This window comes from Corylus avellana, chromosome ca2 (assembly GCF_901000735.1).
Source record: "Corylus avellana chromosome ca2, CavTom2PMs-1.0".
NCBI classification, from domain to species: Eukaryota; Viridiplantae; Streptophyta; class Magnoliopsida; order Fagales; family Betulaceae; genus Corylus; species Corylus avellana.
The window spans coordinates 49,929,814-49,949,468 of record NC_081542.1 but is presented as its reverse complement, the minus strand read 5'-3'; the positions used below and the strand labels follow the sequence as shown (position 1 = coordinate 49,949,468).

General features: G+C 34.6%; 2 protein-coding genes across 2 annotated transcripts; both read right to left on the bottom strand.

Moving 5' to 3' along the window:
- Window positions 1-1,088: 1,088 nt before the first annotated feature.
- LOC132170181 (calcium-transporting ATPase 12, plasma membrane-type-like) lies at window positions 1,089-3,810 on the bottom strand. The gene is made up of 2 exons (XM_059581073.1): window positions 3,739-3,810; window positions 1,089-3,290 (listed from the first exon to the last, which is right to left on the bottom strand). The coding sequence occupies exons 1-2, from the start codon at window positions 3,808-3,810 to the stop codon at window positions 1,089-1,091; spliced, it is 2,274 nt and encodes a 757-aa protein (XP_059437056.1).
- Window positions 3,811-10,980: 7,170 nt separating this feature from the next.
- Window positions 10,981-13,200, bottom strand: LOC132170180 (calcium-transporting ATPase 12, plasma membrane-type-like). The gene has a single exon (XM_059581072.1). The coding sequence runs from the start codon at window positions 13,198-13,200 to the stop codon at window positions 10,981-10,983; it is 2,220 nt and encodes a 739-aa protein (XP_059437055.1).
- Between the last annotated feature and the right edge of the window lie 6,455 nt (window positions 13,201-19,655).

The following is a 19,655-nucleotide window of genomic DNA, read 5'->3' as shown; positions in this document are numbered from 1 at the left end:
CTAAGCTTTGTAGACAATGATCAGAAAAACTGGTAAGGAATTTGAATATTGCCTTTTGCATTTGTGCTGTTTCTTATAGCTGGTAATTGTACATCCTTGTGCAAGTTTTATTATGATTAATATTCACATCAATTTCAAAAAATTTACAATTGTTTTGCCTAGTTTTAATAATAATAATAAAAAAAAAAATCATCATTTGTTAATATATATTAAGGGTTGTTCAATTTGAAAAAGAAAAATTGAAAAAGAAAATCAGTAGAAATTAAGAGCAAAGTTACTAAAATGTAGGATTATAAGTTTGCGGCGCCTTTATAAGTTTCACCTCTAATAACAAAACTTCTTGCTAGCATTGAAAATAATTTTAAAAGGGTCGGCTATTTAATTATGAGGTCGAAGCTTCTCGCGGCAATAAATTTTTTATATATATATATATATATATGCTATCGTGAGCCGAACAAAATCAGCATGCTCTCCATCTAATGTGAAATGGAGATATGTTATTTTATAGTCTAAATTAAATTTATAGTATTTAACGATATATTTGTTTAAGTTGTCACATTACTTAAAAAATTTTAAATGATGTGACATCATATATACCATCAGTTACTATAAAATTTAATCTGAACCATAAAGTAGTTTGTCTCCTGATCACTTTATTTCACTTGAAGTAGAGTCTGTCAGCTTTACTTCTTACGTTTCCTTGCGATTTCAATTTTCTCTATCTCGATCTAAGTCTGAATAAGTTATTAAATCACACGAAATATTGTATATAAGGGCTTATACATGGAGTATTAGACAATGCACCACAATGGTATAACCTAAAAGTACAAGCTAGAATTAGAAGAAAAAAAAAAAAAAAAAGTACAAGCAGCTAGTAGTATGATATATAGTACAATACCCAACAGTACAACAAATTGCTGGGACTAATTGGCGTTCATTTAACTGGCATACTAAGATGGGACAGGAGTGGAATTGCTACTTTTGAATGGCAGCTCAACATTAGAAGTACTAGAATCTGAGGGAGCTGAGGTTGTCATGTCAATGGTTCCTATATGTGAGCCAAATGGTCCACTAAACCAATCCATGAATCATTCTGATGTCCATTTTGTAGCCCAATCGGTTGCCAATAAACTCATCCCAATTATAAGACAGACGAGCCACTCCACCCAATTCAAATTTCCATTGCCTATAAGGATATGTGCAATCTCAATAAAAGCCACCTGGAGCACTAGAATAACACACACAGCCACCCAAATCCAGGGGTTACGATGAATGCCCCTGAACACGTTCTTCTTCTCCAGCTCCCTAGCGTTGACTATGTTAAATACTTGGCAGAGAACAAAGCTATTAAAGATAATGGTTTCACTAACCTTCTTGCTGATGCCCAGGATAGTCTGCCCTTTAGATTGGAAGAACACCGAGATGGCAGTCTGATATAGAGCTTGGCTGACAAGGTTTCTCCACATAGCCTTGGTGATCAGTGGTTCGGTTTGTCTCAGTGGCAGCTTCTTCATCAATTTATCTGTTGGCGGCTCAGTCATTAATGCAAGGCCACCTAGAAAAGTGGAAACAAAGTTTGCCCATGGCAATTGGATTATCGAAATTGGAGAATATGCAAAAGATATGGTTGTGATGGTGGGTATCAACAGCCCTGCAATAGTCATGCTAAGCTGAAATTGGATATACTTGCGTATATTTTCATATGTACATCTCCCGCACCTTACAATGGTGACCAAGAAACTGAAGTTACCATCCCTGATGATGATTTCAGAACTTTCTCTGGCCATTTCGCTGCTATAACTCTCCATCACAAGTCCCACGTCAGCTTCTTTCAGTGCAGGAATCTCGTTTGTTTTGCCTCCAACCATTGCTACTCTCTTGCCTTTTTTCTTCAAACACTGCACCAGAAGGAGCTTATCAAATGGGGTACAACTTTCCATCAAGGTGATATTATTTACCTTACTCATCCTCTCTTCGTCGCTGTAATTTCGAAAATTTTCACCTTCAAGCACCAATCCATCTGACTCCAGAGCTATGGCTTCCAACCCCGACTCTTTATCTTCTGAAACCAGTATGATGTTAACCCCAGCTGTTTTCAAACCTTCTATTGCTTTGCTTGTCTCTTTAGAGTCCTTGCCAACTGCCGGTTGGTTTAGTGTTAGCCAAGCAGATTTGTCAATGCAGATAGTTGAGACCGAGCCCATGGTGAGCCAAGCCAAAGGTTTTTGATCCGCAAAGGCCTTTTCAGACAGCATCTTCTTCTGCCAATAGTCAATGCCGCACGAGATTACATAAGGCATTCCTCCCTTTACTCCAAGCAGCGACATACTAAGTGTGGCTATTAAAGTATTGAACCTCCCATTTGAATTCACAAAAAGTCCGTTGATTGCATCCACTATATGAATTGGTTTCCCCTTGAGCTGTGGGAGCTTAGATTTAACATCTTCATCTCCAAGCTTCAAGCGGAGGAACAACACAAAAAGGATGAGGATAGGGATTAAAAGGCCAACAACATGTAATATGTTATTCACTTTATCAAGTTCCGCTGGTAATGGGGTCATGCCGGGGGTTTGGGTAACCTGAGTCATCAACTGACCAAATGTTGTATCTGTGCCCACTGATGTAACCAACATGCCACCAGTCACCTTTGCACCATAGAACAAAAATGGCTTATTGGCATCAATGGTAGACCCATCATCCAATTCCAGTTTTAAGGATTCACCAAATGTGAAGAACAAACCATCAGCAGGGACCAGACGACCCCTCTCGAGGGGAACAATGTCACCTACTAAAACATCGGAGCTGGAAACTTCCTTTTCGTGTCCCCCTCTCTTGACTATAACCACCCTTCGAGGCATTTCCGGTGGTTGTTGCTTTCCTGACATTTTCTGTACCACAATCACAATGATAACAGAAATTGTGATGAAACCGTAGAGTAAACCATCGGTCATGCCGTTGATACCAAAGAAAATTGACAATCCTGCAGCCAAGAATAGAAGCCCAACGGTGCAATCATTGCAAGCTTTTAGGATACGTATAAAGAAGCCCGGTGTAGGAGCAAGTGTTAGGGATAATGTGCTGGCTTGGCGCCGACAATATAGATGTTCCTCATCGAGCCCGTTCTCTAAATCAGTATCCAAAGCCTCAGCAACTCCTTGGACGCCTCTCTCCGCTAAAATCCTGGGTATTATGTGGGCTTGTTGGAATTTTGCATTATTGGAATCCATATTTATGGAAACATGAGCTAATATTGCTGAAGTGATTTCCACGCTTGGCACTGTTTGTGGGTTCTGAAATTTAGAAAAGAAAACCAAGTCTTATTTTCCAGCAAAAGGAACACTCATGATAAGAAATGGTGTTCAAATCCTACTATCGACTCAAAAGAGTCAGGCTAGATGCTTCTTGAAATCCTTCTTTTACTTCTCAAATGCAATCTCTTTTGTTTTGTTTTTTTGTTTTTTTTTTTTTTTTCTTTCTCATAAAAAGAAGTGTAAAAATCAAACACAACCAACCCTAGGTCGCCGGCCTCTAAAAGGAAACTGTGTATTCAAAAGCCAGTAATTCCTAAAAGACATGGCAATGCCAAAAAGTTTATTTGATATGATCTGCAGCCTCAGAAGAACCGGAAAAGGTGACTATGTTTAGAACGAGAGGAACCCTAGCTGGTTTCTTTGTGAATTGTGAGAACTCAAGCTATCATCCAACACACAAATACAAGGGAGACGATAGAAAACTTACTCTTCCTGTTTCATCCAAGTTGACGATACATGATGAATCTCTGTCAAGATCCTCCTTAGCTTTATCTGCCATTGGTTGAGACTCAAGGTCTGTTACCTCTTGGATGGAGCTCGTGGTTGACATATGGACTGCCAAATTAAGTTGTGCAGCTTATATCAACTAGTTTGTTTAAAAGAGACAAATGAAAGATTGAATAACATGAAGACAATTGCAGAAAGAATTACCTGAAAAAAAGTGAACCCTTCTTATCTTTGCTCTTGTATCTTGTTACGTACGCTCACCATGCCTATTTAAGCTCGAGGCAGCCCTGGTAAAACAGAGCCACTTGTGGTAACTCCGAGTAATTTAGTTACGTATTCTCACCATTTGGCACTTGGCAAAGCCTTTTCTTTTCTTATGTTATTATTCATCACAATTTCCCAAAAAAATTAGCATCAATTAACTCTTTCTCTTTTCTTTTCTTAGCTAATGAGTCATGACCAACGAACCTGTCTTCGCTCCGATCGACTTCTTGTCATGTCTCTAGAACGTGGCTGTCTCAATCTTGGTCTTATTTTTTCCACGGTAGTCCCACATGCCGGGGATATCCACCGTGAAGGAACTAGAAGAATCCTAACCTTCTTGATGGGCAAGCTACATTTTATTTTATTTTATTGAGTTAAATGAGGCACATTTCAACACCGCCCAATCAACTCCACTGGAAAATGGATAAGTGATAGGCTGCTGTTGTTGATCATGGTGGAAGATTTTTCCATCTTTAGCAGGGCACACACAACTGTATTCACACTGGTGGAAGATTTTTTTTTTTTTGATATTACTGATTGCTGACAGAGGAGTGCTTACGTGAAGCTGACCATACATCTGACGTCTCCCAAACACAAACGCTTTACGTACGCAACAATAATAGAGAATTAAAAAGCGATGATGTGCATGTTTTTCAATTTTTTCGACCACTTAGACAAACATGTCAATGTCTCGCTGACATGTTCTTTGGTTGAGTGATATTTATGAAGAAATATATTGAAAAATCAACTGTTTCTCCCAGGCTACTGCCTGCCATCCCCAGCATGTCTGAAGATCGTCCATGACGTGAGTTGGAGTGTAATTATTGGAGCACTCATCTTGGCGATTGCAACATATTTTGAGTAGAAACGAGTGCATGAAATTGAATCCCACTTCTAGAAGCAGCCAAAAATGATGGTGCTAACTTGTAGCAGTCAAACGCGTACGGCTGGACAAATAAAGTTTTCAAATATATAGTGCGCTATAGAGTCAAAGCCGGTGATTACCCGAATCTCGTACGATGTAATGGATGCAGACATGCAGTCATAGACTCATAGCTCTTTCCTTAACTAACAAGCTAAAAAAAAAAAAATTAAGAAAACAAATAAAACCTCGATCATGGGTTCTACAACACACGTGAGAGAGGTCCCCATGCATTCCAATACGTCTTCAGACAAGCTATTAGAATAGGATATTGCAGATCAGCTCAATTGTCTTCCTTCATCATCCTTAATTTGCATTTAAGCAGGAAAAATGTTAAAAATATTAATTAAATAATTAAATTTATTTATTTTCATTAGTTTAAGTGTTTTTGAGATAAATAGCTATTTAACATATAGTATCAAAACCAAATGTTATAAGTTTAAATCTCAACTTCATCCGTTCACTTCGTTTCAATTAAATATTTTAAGTAGGCAGAAAAATTCTTGTTTTATCTATATATAATAGGTTTTGTTCCTTTCTGTTTGGAATTAAGCTGAATAGTGAGTGCATGCATCATTTAAAATCAGACGTTAATTAGAAAGATAAAGATATAAAAAAAATAAAAAAGAAAAATCAGATGTTGGGGATATAGAAGATAAGTGGAGTTTAGCTTTGAAATAAGATAATGGCGTAAAGGATAAGATAGTGGTAAAGAGTGGGTTCCACCTTTCAGAGTGCAAAGAGAATACGCCGACTTCCACCTGTGGTAACTCCGATTAATTAACTTGTGAGCATTTCTTGGAGTCTTATCAAATTTTATTCACCAAAATAATCAAAATGACATTTTTGATTAATTTGACAATTCACATTTTTAGAGCACCCATAATAGCCTCATTACTTTAACAATCAACTTTCACTATTTCATTTAAATATTATTTTTCAAATATTTGTTTATTCTTTCTCTAACTTTTATATTTTTGAATGTTTGTTAATGGTCTATTTTAAGAATATTTGTCTTATTCTAACGATAATATTTTTAAAAATTTGTAATATTTCCTTCATTTTCTTTGTTTTAATTTCTATTGGAAAAAAATAATGTTTTTCATGATTGATTTTGGATTGTTAGTCACATCGGCTTATTTCCACTCCCATATCAATTTTGGAAAGTTTTTTTTATTTTTTTTTTTGTTAAAAAAAAAAAGGTCGATTTTTTGTCTTTACTATCATTCAGTAGTAATAATATTTAATGCAATTATATGGCATAATATATATATACTTTGATTTCAATGAAAAGGGAGAGAGAAGAAAAGAGAAGGGAGAAAGGTTACAAAAAAAAAAAAAAAAAGAGAGAGAGAGAAACGAAAAGCAAAAAGGGAGAGAGAAATTATATTTGTTTAATCAATAGGTGAGTGAATAGTAATTTTTAAATTTTGTAAGTACTATTCACTTTTTTTTTTTTTTGTTAAAGTAGTGAGGCTGAAAAGTGGACATTTAGACCATTTTAATTAAATTGTCTGGCCAAAAATAACCAAAAAAATAATTTTAGTGAGGCTACAAGGAGTGCTCTTATGTACTCTCACAATCCTACATGCCTTTCTCTTACAAGGTGTGTCTTGCATCAGCTGCTAATTAATATTGCTTTCTAGACTTGGAAAATTTTGCAGTTACACATTATGGTTGTGTTTGGCAAAGGAATGAGAAAAGAGAGTGGAACGGTACTATAGCAGATTTGATTGATATGAGAGAAAAAAGTAAGAATGTTTATATAAAAAAGTAAAAAAAAATTGTTTTGTAGTGATTTTTTTTATTTAAATAGTAATAAAAAGTGATTGATGTGATGTAAAAAGTAAGAATATTATAATTAATTTTGAGAAAAAAAAAAATTTGAAATTGAGGTCTTGGTCCTATCGAGCCTCTTTGCAAACATATCCTATTGGAACTTTTCACTATTGAGAAAACGGCAATGGACCCTCGAGTACTGAGCTCACATTTCTTTCTCTTTTTTTATTTTTTATGGGCTAATGAGTCACCAACGAACCTGTCTTTGCTAGCTTCGATCAAACTTCTTGTCATGTCTCTAGAACGTGGCTGTCTCAATCTTGGTCTTATTTTTTCCACGGTAGTCCACATGCCGCATGCGATATCCACAGTGAAGGAATTAGAAGAATCCTAACCTTCTTGATGAGCAAGCTACATTTTATTTCATTTTATTTTATTTTATTTTATTTTATTGGGCTAATAAGACACATTTCAACACCGCCCAATCCACTCCCCTAGTCGTGGACTTGGAAGGATAAGTGATATGAATGGTTGTTGTTGGTCATGGAAGATTTTTCCATCTTTAGCAGGGCACACACAACTGCATGTATTCAACAGAGGAGTGCATGCTTACGTGAAGCTGACCATACATCTCCCAAACACAAACGCTTTACGTACGTTATTACGTACGCAACAATAATAGAGAATTAAAAAGCGAGGATGTGCATGTTTTTCAATTTTTTTGACCACTTAGACAAACATGTCGACATGTTCTTTGGCTGAATGATTATGAAGAAATATATTGAAAAATCAACTGTTTCTCGCAGGCTACCGCCTGCCATCCCCGGCCAGCATGTCTGAAGATCGTCCATGACGTGAGATGGAGTGTAATTACTGGAGTCATCTTGGCAATTGCAACATATTTTGAGTAGAAACGAGTGCATGAAATTGAATCCCACTTCTAGAAGCAGCCAAAAATGATAGTGCCAACTGCCAACTTGTAGTTGTAGCAATCAAACGGACAGATAAAGTTTTCAAACACTGGTGATTATCCGAATCTCATATGATGTAATGGATGCAGTCATAGCTCTTTCCTTACTTAGCAAGGTAAAAAAAAACTAAGAAAAAAAATCACACCTCATGGGCTCCACAACACACGTGATCACAAAGGTCCCCATGCATGCATTCGAATACGTCTTCAGACAAGATACAACTTAGATTAGGATACTTCAGATCAGCTCAATTGTATTTAAGTAGTTGAGGTGTTATAAATATTAATTAAATGATTAAATTTATTTATTTTTATTAATTTAAATGTTTTTGAGATAAATAATAATTTAACCTATTATATCATAACTAAATGTTATAAGTTTGAATCATGACTTCATTTATTCACATCGTTTCAATTAAATTTTTCAAGTATGCATAATAATATGTTATTGTTCCTTTCTGCTTGGAAGCTGAATAGTGAGTGCATGCATCATTTAAAATCAGAAGTTAATAAGAAAGAAAAAAAGAAAAAAGAAAAATGAACAATCAGGAGTTGCGGATATTAATTGAAGATAAGTGGAGTACTTTAGCTTTGTTTCATCTCGACACTCAAGTATTTAGATAATTAAAGAATCTTCCTACTAAGATAATGTTGTTTTGAGATTTCTTAGTAAGATTACGACTTATAGCCTATTTAAGACGGAAGTATATATACATACTCATTTACCATCTGAAACGATTTCAAGAAATTTATTTCTTTAATTTATGGTAAAGAGGGTGAATATTTAATTCTTGATTAATGAGAAATTGGGGATGTTTTTTTTTTTCTTCTAAATTTCTTCAAAAGGGGTGAGAGATCATTATTAATTAATGCTGAGCATGGTATTTCTTGCAGTAGTATTATCTTTCTGGTCTTAACATTGTAAGTGTGCTTGGTGCTGGTGGGTGATATAAATGGCTCTCATGTAATTTTCTATATATATATATATTGCCTAAGAGTAATTAATACTACTCTTCACACCCATATATTTTAATATATATATATATATATATATATATATATATATATATATATATATATATATATTTTATTAAGAGTGACACATGTAATAATTTTATTGGTATTAATGTGGCACACTAACATAATCCATCAAGTACTTTGACAGAATTTGACTGCATAGACTAAATTGTTATTATGACTTACCTGAAGATCTTTATTAATACAACAAAAAACAATTTATAATTTACATTTATCTCTTTTTATATTCATATAAATTGTTGGCTCCTAGAAGCTGCCAACCATGGCATCAGAAGCTTACAAGGCCAAGGTCTAGCAGTAAAAGGGACAGAGAAAGTTGGCACATCATAAGGCCATGAGGCCCAAAGCTATTACAAAAAGCCCAACTCAGCAGCCCAAAGCTATTACATAAAACAAATGTTTTAAAGTGAGATCTTTTGAATAGGCGCATGCACTATCTACCACACGTACTCTTCACTCAGTAAGTCTCCTCATCTACAATCCAAGTCCACGCTCTGCTACTCTCAGGTATCCTCTGCAGGTTCTCTTTGATTCTGAGTTGCTCTTTCTTTTCTTTTTGTATGCTTTCCATTTCACGAAATTTCTGTTGTTTTATCTCTTTAATTCAAAGAGAATGAATATGGCTGCCTCTATGGTCAAGGATTGCTTTGAAAAGAGATTTTCCTAGATCTAAGAAAAACCTTTTGTTGCGCTCTTTGTGGAATTTACCTGCTATTATTCTTTGTAATTTTGATTTGTAAGTTGTTTCTCATGTTTTGTGCTTTGTGAGGGGTTGTTTCCTCCGTTTTCTTTGTAAGGGATTGTGTCCATTGACTTTGGAAGGAGTTGTATCTGTGCTGTAAAGTTACTCTATTTTGAGCTTTGGTTTAATGAAATACTTATTCATCTTCAAAAAAATGAATATGGCTACCTCTAGTATACATGGTTCATGTTCAAACCCTTCATCTGCAAGCTGTTTATTGAAATGCCTTATTCTCATATACAATGTTGCAGAAATGCATGCAGGCTAGGTAGCTAGCTAGGGTTCATCAGTGTATCTCTAATTAATTTATTTTGCGATTCCATTAGAACTTGGTCTATTTTCCTTGTTATCAAAATTATATTATTTGCCAGATTTACCAATCTTTTTTGTGCTTGAAAAAATTAAAAATTTGATACACTAAATTGAGAGTTTTTGAACTTTATGAGCTAATTGCAAAAGTGATAGAAGTTCAGAGGATTAAGTGAAGTTTTCCTTAATAATGAATTAGACAATAAGTTGATAGATAGACTTCTTTAAATTAAGAGAAAATTTAACAACTTATTGTTGAAATTAAAAACATAAAAATCAAATTAAAATTGTATGAAAACTAATGGAGTCAATTTGATTTATTAATTTTTTTTTTTTTCCGAGAGGAGGCAGGAGGGTCGTAGATGAAGAGGCCAGATTGGCCTTTACCCAGTGTGCCAATCTAACGTCGGATTACCAACGATCAGGTAATGCCATTTGAATGCTCTGCTTCGCTTTGATCCTTTAATGCAGAGTGGCATCTTTCATTTTTGAATGATTTGACCGATCACCTTCATGTTTGGTTCTTCAATCTCTCTCTAACTCTCTCTCTCTCTCTCTCTTTGTGGTTCAATGAGAAGAAATAGTTTGGTGATATCTATTCATCTGCTAGTTGTTTATTGAAACACCTTACCATAGAATGTAGCGCGTGCACCAGCAAGATTCATGAGTGTGTCAAATTTCATTAGCGGCGATCCGTCTCTAGTCATTTGCTAATTCACTAAATTGAAATATCGGTTCCCCTGTTATCAAGATTGTTCCCGTCATGACAATAGATCTATTGAAACAAAAACAACCACGAATATTGAATATTAATCACACTGAAAACTGTACATAGAGGCCTCCAAGGAAAAGTATTAAACTAGCTCATATGGAAATGTTCTATAAAAACAAGTTTTATTTAGTAAAAACTAGTTTAATCTGCTAGGGTAAGTCCAAAGGGCCCTGCCTCGTAGAGGTTTCTCGATATAAAAAAAAAAAAAAAAAAAACAATTAATGTGGGACATAACATTTATGATTATCTTTATAAACTATCATTCTTCTTAATATTACACAAGAGTATTACAACCTAATGGTACAAGCTAGTAGTATGATAGTACAATGACCAGCAGTAGAGGATATTTTTATTTCTACATGTCCCACAAAGATGCGAAAGGGCAGGAATTACCATTCATGAGTTTCAACTCAACAATAGAATTAACTAGATTCTGAGGGAGCTGATGGTGTCATGCCAATGCATGGTTCCCATATGTGAGAACCAATCCACAATGCATTCTGATGTCCATTTTGTAGCCCAATCGGTTGCCAATAAACTCATCCCAATTATAAGACAGATGAGCCACTCCACCCAATTCAAAATTCCATTGCCTATAAGGATATGTGCAATCTCAATAAAAGCCACCTGGAGCACTAGAATAACACACACAGCCACCCAAATCCAGGGGTTACGATGAATGCCCCTGAACACGTTCTTCTTCTCCAGCTCCCTAGCGTTGACTATGTTAAAGACTTGGCAGAGAACAAAGCTATTAAAGATAATGGTTTCACTAACCTTCTTGCTGATGCCCAGGATAGTCTGCCCCTTAGATTGGAAGAACACCGAGATGGCAGTCTGATATAGAGCTTGGCTAACAAGGTTTCTCCACATAGCCTTGGTGATCAGTGGTTCGGTTTGTCTCAGTGGCAGCTTCTCCATCAATTTATCTGTTGGCGGCTCAGTCATTAATGCAAGGCCACCTAGAAAAGTGGAAACAAAGTTTGCCCATGGCAATTGGATTATCGAAATTGGAGAATATCCAAAAGATATGGTTGTGATGGTGGGTATCAACAGCCCTGCAATAGTCATGCTAAGCTGAAATTGGATATACTTGCGTATATTTTCATATGTACATCTCCCACACCTTATAATGGTGACCAAGAAACTGAAGTTACCATCCCTGATGATGATTTCAGAACTTTCTATGGCCATTTCGCTGCTATAACTCTCCATCACAAGTCCCACGTCAGCTTCTTTCAGTGCAGGAATCTCGTTTGTTTTGCCTCCAACCATTGCTACTCTATTGCCTTTTTTCTTCAAACACTGCACCAGAAGGAGCTTATCAAATGGGGTACAACTTTCCATCAAGGTGATATTATTTACCTTAGTCATCCTCTCTTCATGATCGCTGTAATTTCGACAGTTTTCACCTTCAATCACCAATCCATCTGACTCGAGAGCTATGGCTTCCAACCCTGACTCTTTATCTTCTGAAACCAATATGATGTTAACTCCAGCGGTTTTCAAACCTTCTATTGCTTTGCTCGTCTCTTTAGAGTCCTTGCCAACTGCCGGTTGGTTTAGTGGTAGCCAAGCAGCTTTGTCAATGCAGATAGTTGAGACCGAGCCCATGGTGAGCCAAGCCAAAGGTTTTTGATCGGCAAAGGCCTTTTTAGACAGCATCTTCTTCTGCCAATAATCAATGCCGCACGAGATTACATAAGGCATTCCTCCCTTTACTCCAATCAGCGACATAGTAAGTGTGGCTATTAAAGTAGTGAACCTCCCATTTGAATTCACAAAAAGTCTGTTGATTGCATCCACTATATGAATTGGTTTCACCCTGAGCTGTGGGAGCTTAGATTTAACATCTTCGTCTCCAAGCTTCAAGCGGAGGAACAACACAAAAAGGATGAGGATAGGGATTAAAAGGCCAGCAACATGTAATATGTTATTCACTTTATCAAGTTCCACTGGTAATGGGGTCATGCCTGGGGTTTGGGTAACCTGAGTCATCAACTGACCAAATGTTGTATCTGTGCCCACTGATGTAACCAACATGCCACCAGATCCACCAGTCACCTTTGCACCATAGAACAGAAATGGCTTATTGGCATCAATGGTGGACCCATCATCCAATTCCAGTTTCAAGGATTCACCCAATGTGAAGAACAAACCATCAGCAGGGATCAGACGACCCCTCTCGAGGGGAACAATGTCACCTACTAAAACATCGGAGCTGGAAACTTCCTTTTCGTGTCCCCCTCTCCTGACTATAATCGCCTTTCGAGGCATTTTCGATGGTTGTTGCTTTCCTGACATATTAAGTACCACAATCACGATGATAACAGAAATTGTGATAAAACCGTAGAGTAAACCATCGGTCATGCCGTTGATACCAAAGAAAATTGACAACCCTGCAGCCAGGAATAGAAGCCAAACGGTGCAATCATTGCAAGCTTTTAGGATACGTATAAAGAAGCCTGGTGTAGGAGCAAGTGTTAGGGATAATGTGCTGGCTTGGCGCCGACAATGTAGATGTTCCTCATCAAGTCCGTTCTCTAAATTAGTATCCAAAGCCTCAGCAACTCCTTGGACGCCTCTCTCTGCTAAAATCCTGGGAATTATGTGGGCTTGTTGGAGTTTTGCATCATTGGAATCCATATTTATGGGAACATGAGCTAATATTGCTGAAGTGATTTCCACACTTGGCACTATTTGTGGGTTCTGAAATTTAAAAAATATAAGAAAATAAGTCTTATTTTCCAGCAAAAAGAAAACTGATAAGAAATGATGCTGAAATCCTACCATCCACTAAAAGAGAAAGACCAATATATAAAGACGTCTCTGCTTTCATGATTAAAGTACATCATTAGCTTGATATGTTAGAGTTTTTTCATGTGTTAAATTAATTAAATATAGTTTTGTCTCACAAATCGTCGTTCTACCGTTTATTATTGTTTCCTACTCGGCACCTCTCCTATTTATTAGTGACGTAAGAAATAAACTATATATCGAGATTGAATATCGTGCTCTATCAAACATCACTTTGGAACTTCTTTAATTTGGTTGCGATGGTTGTTATAGGATATGGGTGTCTCTCTTTCTTCTGCTACTCTTGTATACTGTGACAACATGATTACTCATAATGATGTTTTTCATGTATACTGTGACAACATGGTTGTGCATGTATGATGTATGTGTCTGTATTAATATTGACATGTATATATATATGCCCCTTATATACGAGCGGTACTCAATGTAATTCAATATACAACCTTATTCTCAACAATATGAAATGCTAAATCACATCACCACTATGAACTAATACATTTGGTATACGAAATGGTAATTCCTTTAAAAATAAGAATGAATTATTTTATGAATATAAGAGGTTCAAATATAATGATTATTTCTATTTTTTTTTATTTGGTAAAAAAAATGCGGTCACTAGAATTGAATCAAAATTTTTAAAATGCTCCGGATTTAAAAAGAAAAAAAAAAAAATTGAAAATTATATGGGAGGTTAGCCACCCTAACAAAACATAGGGCTATTCCTAGAGAAATATATTGTGTTTTTCAAAAAATCCATATATTTTTTTATTTTTTTCCAAAAAAAAAAAAAAAAGGAATGATTTCGATGAGTGGGAGTAGTTGGCCACCCATAACAAAGAGGTGATCGCACTGCCCCTGAACTGAAGCCTTTCGTGGTGGACCCTCGTCCAGCATAAAAAGACTAAGCCATTCTTAGTCCTGCATTGGATAATATTGAAATGGATCCTTAATTTTATGATGGACACCATTCAGATGTGATATCTAATACCCTAAGTTTCACACCTGTCGCTTTAGGAGACTAACTAAAAAATGGCTGTGAGGTCAAGGGGTCAAAGTATATTTATCCTTTTTTTTCTCTTTGTAATTTGGGTTTGAAAAAGTAAATGAATAATGTTGACTTTTTTGGAAAACACAATCTATATTTTAAGGACTAATTATTCCTCTCATTTCCTTTTTTTTTTTTAAAAAAAAAAAAAAGGAAAAAAGAATAGCTATTACTTTAACCATTCTAATGGGAATGACTACTTTTTTTTAAAAAAAAAAAAAAAAAAAAAAAAAAAACGTGTCCTAAGTTTTATAAGTTGGAAGGTATTGTACGGATTAAATCTTATATATATATATATATATATTGTCACGCCCAAAACTACTTTGGAATGGATCAAATGGTATTGGAAGGTTTAGAACCTAGGGAAATGCGAAAATCAAATAGAAAATAGATCAGCTACTTTGAGGGAGCTAATTAATGCCTCCTAAAATTCATACAATGTGAAATATATGAAGAAATTGTAAGATACCTCTAATCCAATAAACCTTGGATTTTATAGAAAAGGCCTTACAAGTTACAAGAGTAATTAGGGAAAATACCCTAATTTCTTCCTACGTACAAAAATTACATTAATTATTTGAAAGGAAAGATGCTTTCTAATTTTCACCTAAGAGATTATATATATTATTTAAAAAGAAAGATACTTTCGAATTTTCTCTTAAGAGATTATTTATTTAAAAGAAACTGAACCAGTTGATAGCATGCACCTGCATGCATGCACATACAAGAAACTGAACCAGTTGATAAAGCCTTGGTAGTGTATGCTACCATATATGCTGTGTATGCAAACACAACTAGAAGGAAACTATGTATTTAAAAAGCCAGTAAATAGACCTAAAAAGAAATGGAAATCCCAAAAGGGTTGTTTGACGTGATCAACCCCAAAATATTATTAAAAAGAAATGGAAAAAAATTGAGCCGGTTTCTTTGTCGGCTGTGAGAACTCATCTCTCAAGTGATTAATAGAAATCTTACTCCTCCTGTTTCATCGAAGCTGATGGAGGAAATGGATGATGAATCTCTGTCAAGATCAATAAGACTCTCCTTATCTTTATCCACTGTTAATATGAGATTTTGCTCAGTCGTTTTGGCTATTGGCTGAGACTCAAAGTTCTCTTCCTGGACGGAGCTTGTCGTTGACATATGGCCTGTCGGATTGGGTAGCATATATCAAGTTTATGAAAGAATGTCATATATAGAAGTTGATTCAAATAAAGAAATGCACAGAGAATTACCTGAAGATTGAGAAACTCTTGAGCTTCAATTCTCTTCGTGCTCTTTCGGCCTCTCATGCACGCACCAGTCCTATTTAAGGTATAAAAATCAGTACCACTTGAGGTAATTAACTTATTATCTAGAAAATAAAAAATTTCTTAGCCAGTAAAACTCACTAGCAGCTAATATAAGAGGTTCGAATATATATAACTCTTTTATATGATGATGATGTTTTAAGGGATCATTAATTGAACGTTATCCTCACACCTTATTATTATCTACTTTGAGAGAAAAATAGTGGAGCTCTTCGAAGCCGTGCATGCATGCCATTAAGTAGCATTACCCATTAGGTAAGGAGTCATATCACGATTTTATTGTTCATTCTTTGACCATTTTCTTGTTTTCTCTCTAAATTAACTTTCACCCTAATCGAACATTCCTTCCAAATACTTTTCACATATGCGTTGGATTCACACTTAAATTCAAATGTCAGACTTTCTATCTGGCCACGTAGACAATATCCACTTGCATATATTATTATATGCAAGTGGATATAGGGACAGGAATCCCCTGGCCTTTTCCTTTTGTCTTATAGTAATACTAGACAAATTTTCATTTTTTTATACTTAAAATTATCAATTTGATTAAAATTTAAAAAATATCCATCACAAATCTAATGATAGGTATTCGTCCCAAAAAACAAATTCAACGATTACTCAGATATATATGTTCTAGAATCGGTTATTATCATGCATGCTGGAAGATTTTTGTCCATGAAAACTTTATTTGTCTTTTTTCTGTCCATTAATTCTTATAAGTTTCTTAAAAGAATTAGTCTGATGTTACGTACGTACCAGATATACGAGAAATGGATAAGAACAAGAGTCTTACTTATTAGTTAATTAGTATCTATCTTTATTATTTAGTTATTAGTCTATAGTTAAGTACTCTTAACTTAAGTGTTGACTGTTGAGATAGTATTAGAAGTCTTAGGATGCCATATATATGTATCTTTGAAATTTGTTTTTCAATCATGTTTCTATTGAAAACAAGCAAATAAATTATTTTTGCTGATGACTTATGAGAAAGTAAAGTTACATGCAAACACTAATTACACGAGAAGCTTAGTTATATACATAGACTAAATGACTAATTAAGTATCGATGATATCTAATTTGATGATATAATTGAGACTAGGAAGGAGTTAATGACTCAAGCTTTATTTGGCAGAGCCTTTCTTTTCCTTTTTTACTGTTCATGCACAATTTCTCAACAACACAAAAAAAAAAAAAATCAACATCAAAACATTCTTACTTTTTTCACTTTTTATATCACATAATTCACTTTTTATTACTTTTCAAATAAAAAAAATTACTACAAAACAAAAATTTTTCACTTTTTTTTACCAAACATTTTTATTTTTTATTTTTTTCACATCAATTGACATCACCTACAATATCTAAGGAAAAAGGCTTTGCCAAACAAAATCTTAGCCATTGAATCTGCATGACTGCAAGATGTACGTCTTCTTCCTTTAACATCGATTTGTTCTTGTAAGTAAATATAATTCGTTGCTTGATTAATGAAAATAATTAGAGAATTATAATAGCAGATTTAGTTTATTTTTTGGAAGGCCTAAGATACCCCCTAAAATTTATCTTTTATGTTGGCTGTATTTGGCAATGGAATGGAAAAAAGGGAGTAGACTGGTACTGTAGCAGATTTAATTAATATGAAAAAAAAAAAAAAATGTAAGAATATTTTGTATAAAAAAAAGTGAAAATTTTAGTTTTGTATTGATTTTTTTATTTGAATAGTAATTAAAAGTGATTAATATGATATAAAAAGCAAAAATTTTAGAGTTAATTTTGAAAATAATCTTTTGAATTTTTGGGTCTCAGCCCTTTGCCACGTAGTCACTTAGGATTAACATCTGACCTTTTGTACTTAACAATGTTTAAAAAATCTGCCATTAATACGTAGAATGACTGATTTATTAAAAAATTGTAAATAAAAAGGACAGAAGAAAAACGTTTTTTCAACCTTTTCGTGAAGCTGACGGAGGATCGCTTACGTGAAGCTGACGGAGGAGCGCTTACGATAACATCTCCCAAAGAAGCGATAATGGTTTAACTTTTTTGACCACTTATAAATAGCGACAACATGCAGTCCATTTTTCTTCAGCTGTGGTAACAAAATTGGACACGCATCCCGTCGTGAGGCTCCAACAAACTCTCATATTCTGAGACTCTTAAGGCCTTGTTTGGTAATGAGCATGTCAAAACTCCAATTTTTTCAACTTTTATTTTTTATATCATATTAATTATTTAAATAAAAAATTTATTACAGAACAAAATATTAGGAGGTCATAATCAAAAGGACAGAAAAAGTCCATAGGTCAAAAATGAGATAATGGTAAAGAGTGGTCGAGTTCTACGTTTCAAAGTGCAAAGAGAATACGCCGACTTCTAGCATTCACGATGGTTTCTTTCTTTAAAATTTCAATTCATATTTGCTTCTTTAAAATTATATGCTTAAATATTTGTTTGTAAAATTGTTGTTGGCATTGATGAGTTTGTGCTGATTGGTATATATGCAACTGTAGCTTGATGGTAGTTTAAGGAATCTCTAGAGAAACCATTAGAGTGAGATTTTGGGAGGTTTTATCTACTTTTAAAAAAAGGTCAATATCATTTAGAGAAATCATTGTGACTTTGTGAGTGCCCTAATAACGAAAAAAAAGAAAGAAATATAATACCCTAAATAACCCTTGTTGTATATGACTCTTTCATCAACCTTTAAAGTATTTCATAGCCCAGTGACAAGAGGGCTGGCAAAATAGATATTTGACAAATAAATAAGTATATGTTAATCCTATACATATAACTATTATTTATGAAGACTAGATGAACCTTATTATAAAAAAACATGCATAGGATAAATGGGTCGTAAACAGGTCATAATAGGTACCTGTTTTGCCAACCCGTAGCTATCATTAATAAGTTGAACTAAACCCATGAGGCCCAAACATGCGTTCTCTTTTACTATAGCATATAATCGAATTTTCAGCAATTAGAGTAGTAATCGAAAGAGAGAGTTTATATGAAACTCAAAATTGCTTAAGATTTTAATACTTAACTGTTGTTGCCTGATTATAACAATTAATCCAAAGTGACACCATCCGTCATGAAAAAACCATCCGCCAAACCAAGGGTTGAAAACAGAGACAATCTGCATTGACTGCTTTAATTGATTGGTTGGATTGCTTGTGTGAACCTTTAAATGCTACTCGGATCTTCGTTTAGACACACAAAATGAAGAAATAATTTAAAAGAAAACTTCACAAAAACTCTCATTAATTTTTTTAATGATAGGCAAACTCATTGTTTTTTTTTTTTTTTTTTTGGCCTATTTACATTTTGCCTTTCATTTTTAGGGAGAGAAGAAGAATTAAATATCATTAAAAAAAAATTAAATAACTTTCAATTTTGCATAGATTGTGAATTTTTGATCAAAATTATGCTACTCTCTTGCCTTTTTTCTTCAAACACTCACCAAAAGGAGCTTATCAAATGGGGTACAACTTTTCATTAGGGTGATATTATTTACCTTATTCATCCTCTCTATTGAGACAAGAGTTACAATAACTCAAAAGACACAGTATTGAGTTACCTTACTCATCCTTTCACCAAAGTCGTCGACTCGTCGGCAATTTCAGCTTTTAAGTTTTAATACGTTAATTTTATGTTAAGTTCATATTAAATTTACTGAAAAACGTGACAAAAATTAATGATCATACCATGGAATGATATTGGTACCATGTCTTTCATGAAGCCGAATTCAGGCCATGAGGCCCAAAGCTATTCCTTTAAGCAGATATCAACAGCCCAAAGCTATTACGAAAATACAAATCTTTTAAGTCGGAACTTTCTAATAGGTCGAAAGGTTTGGCGTCAATAAGTCGCATGCACTATCCACCACTCGTACTGTCGTACACACGTGAGGCGTAAGTCTTCGTCTTCTT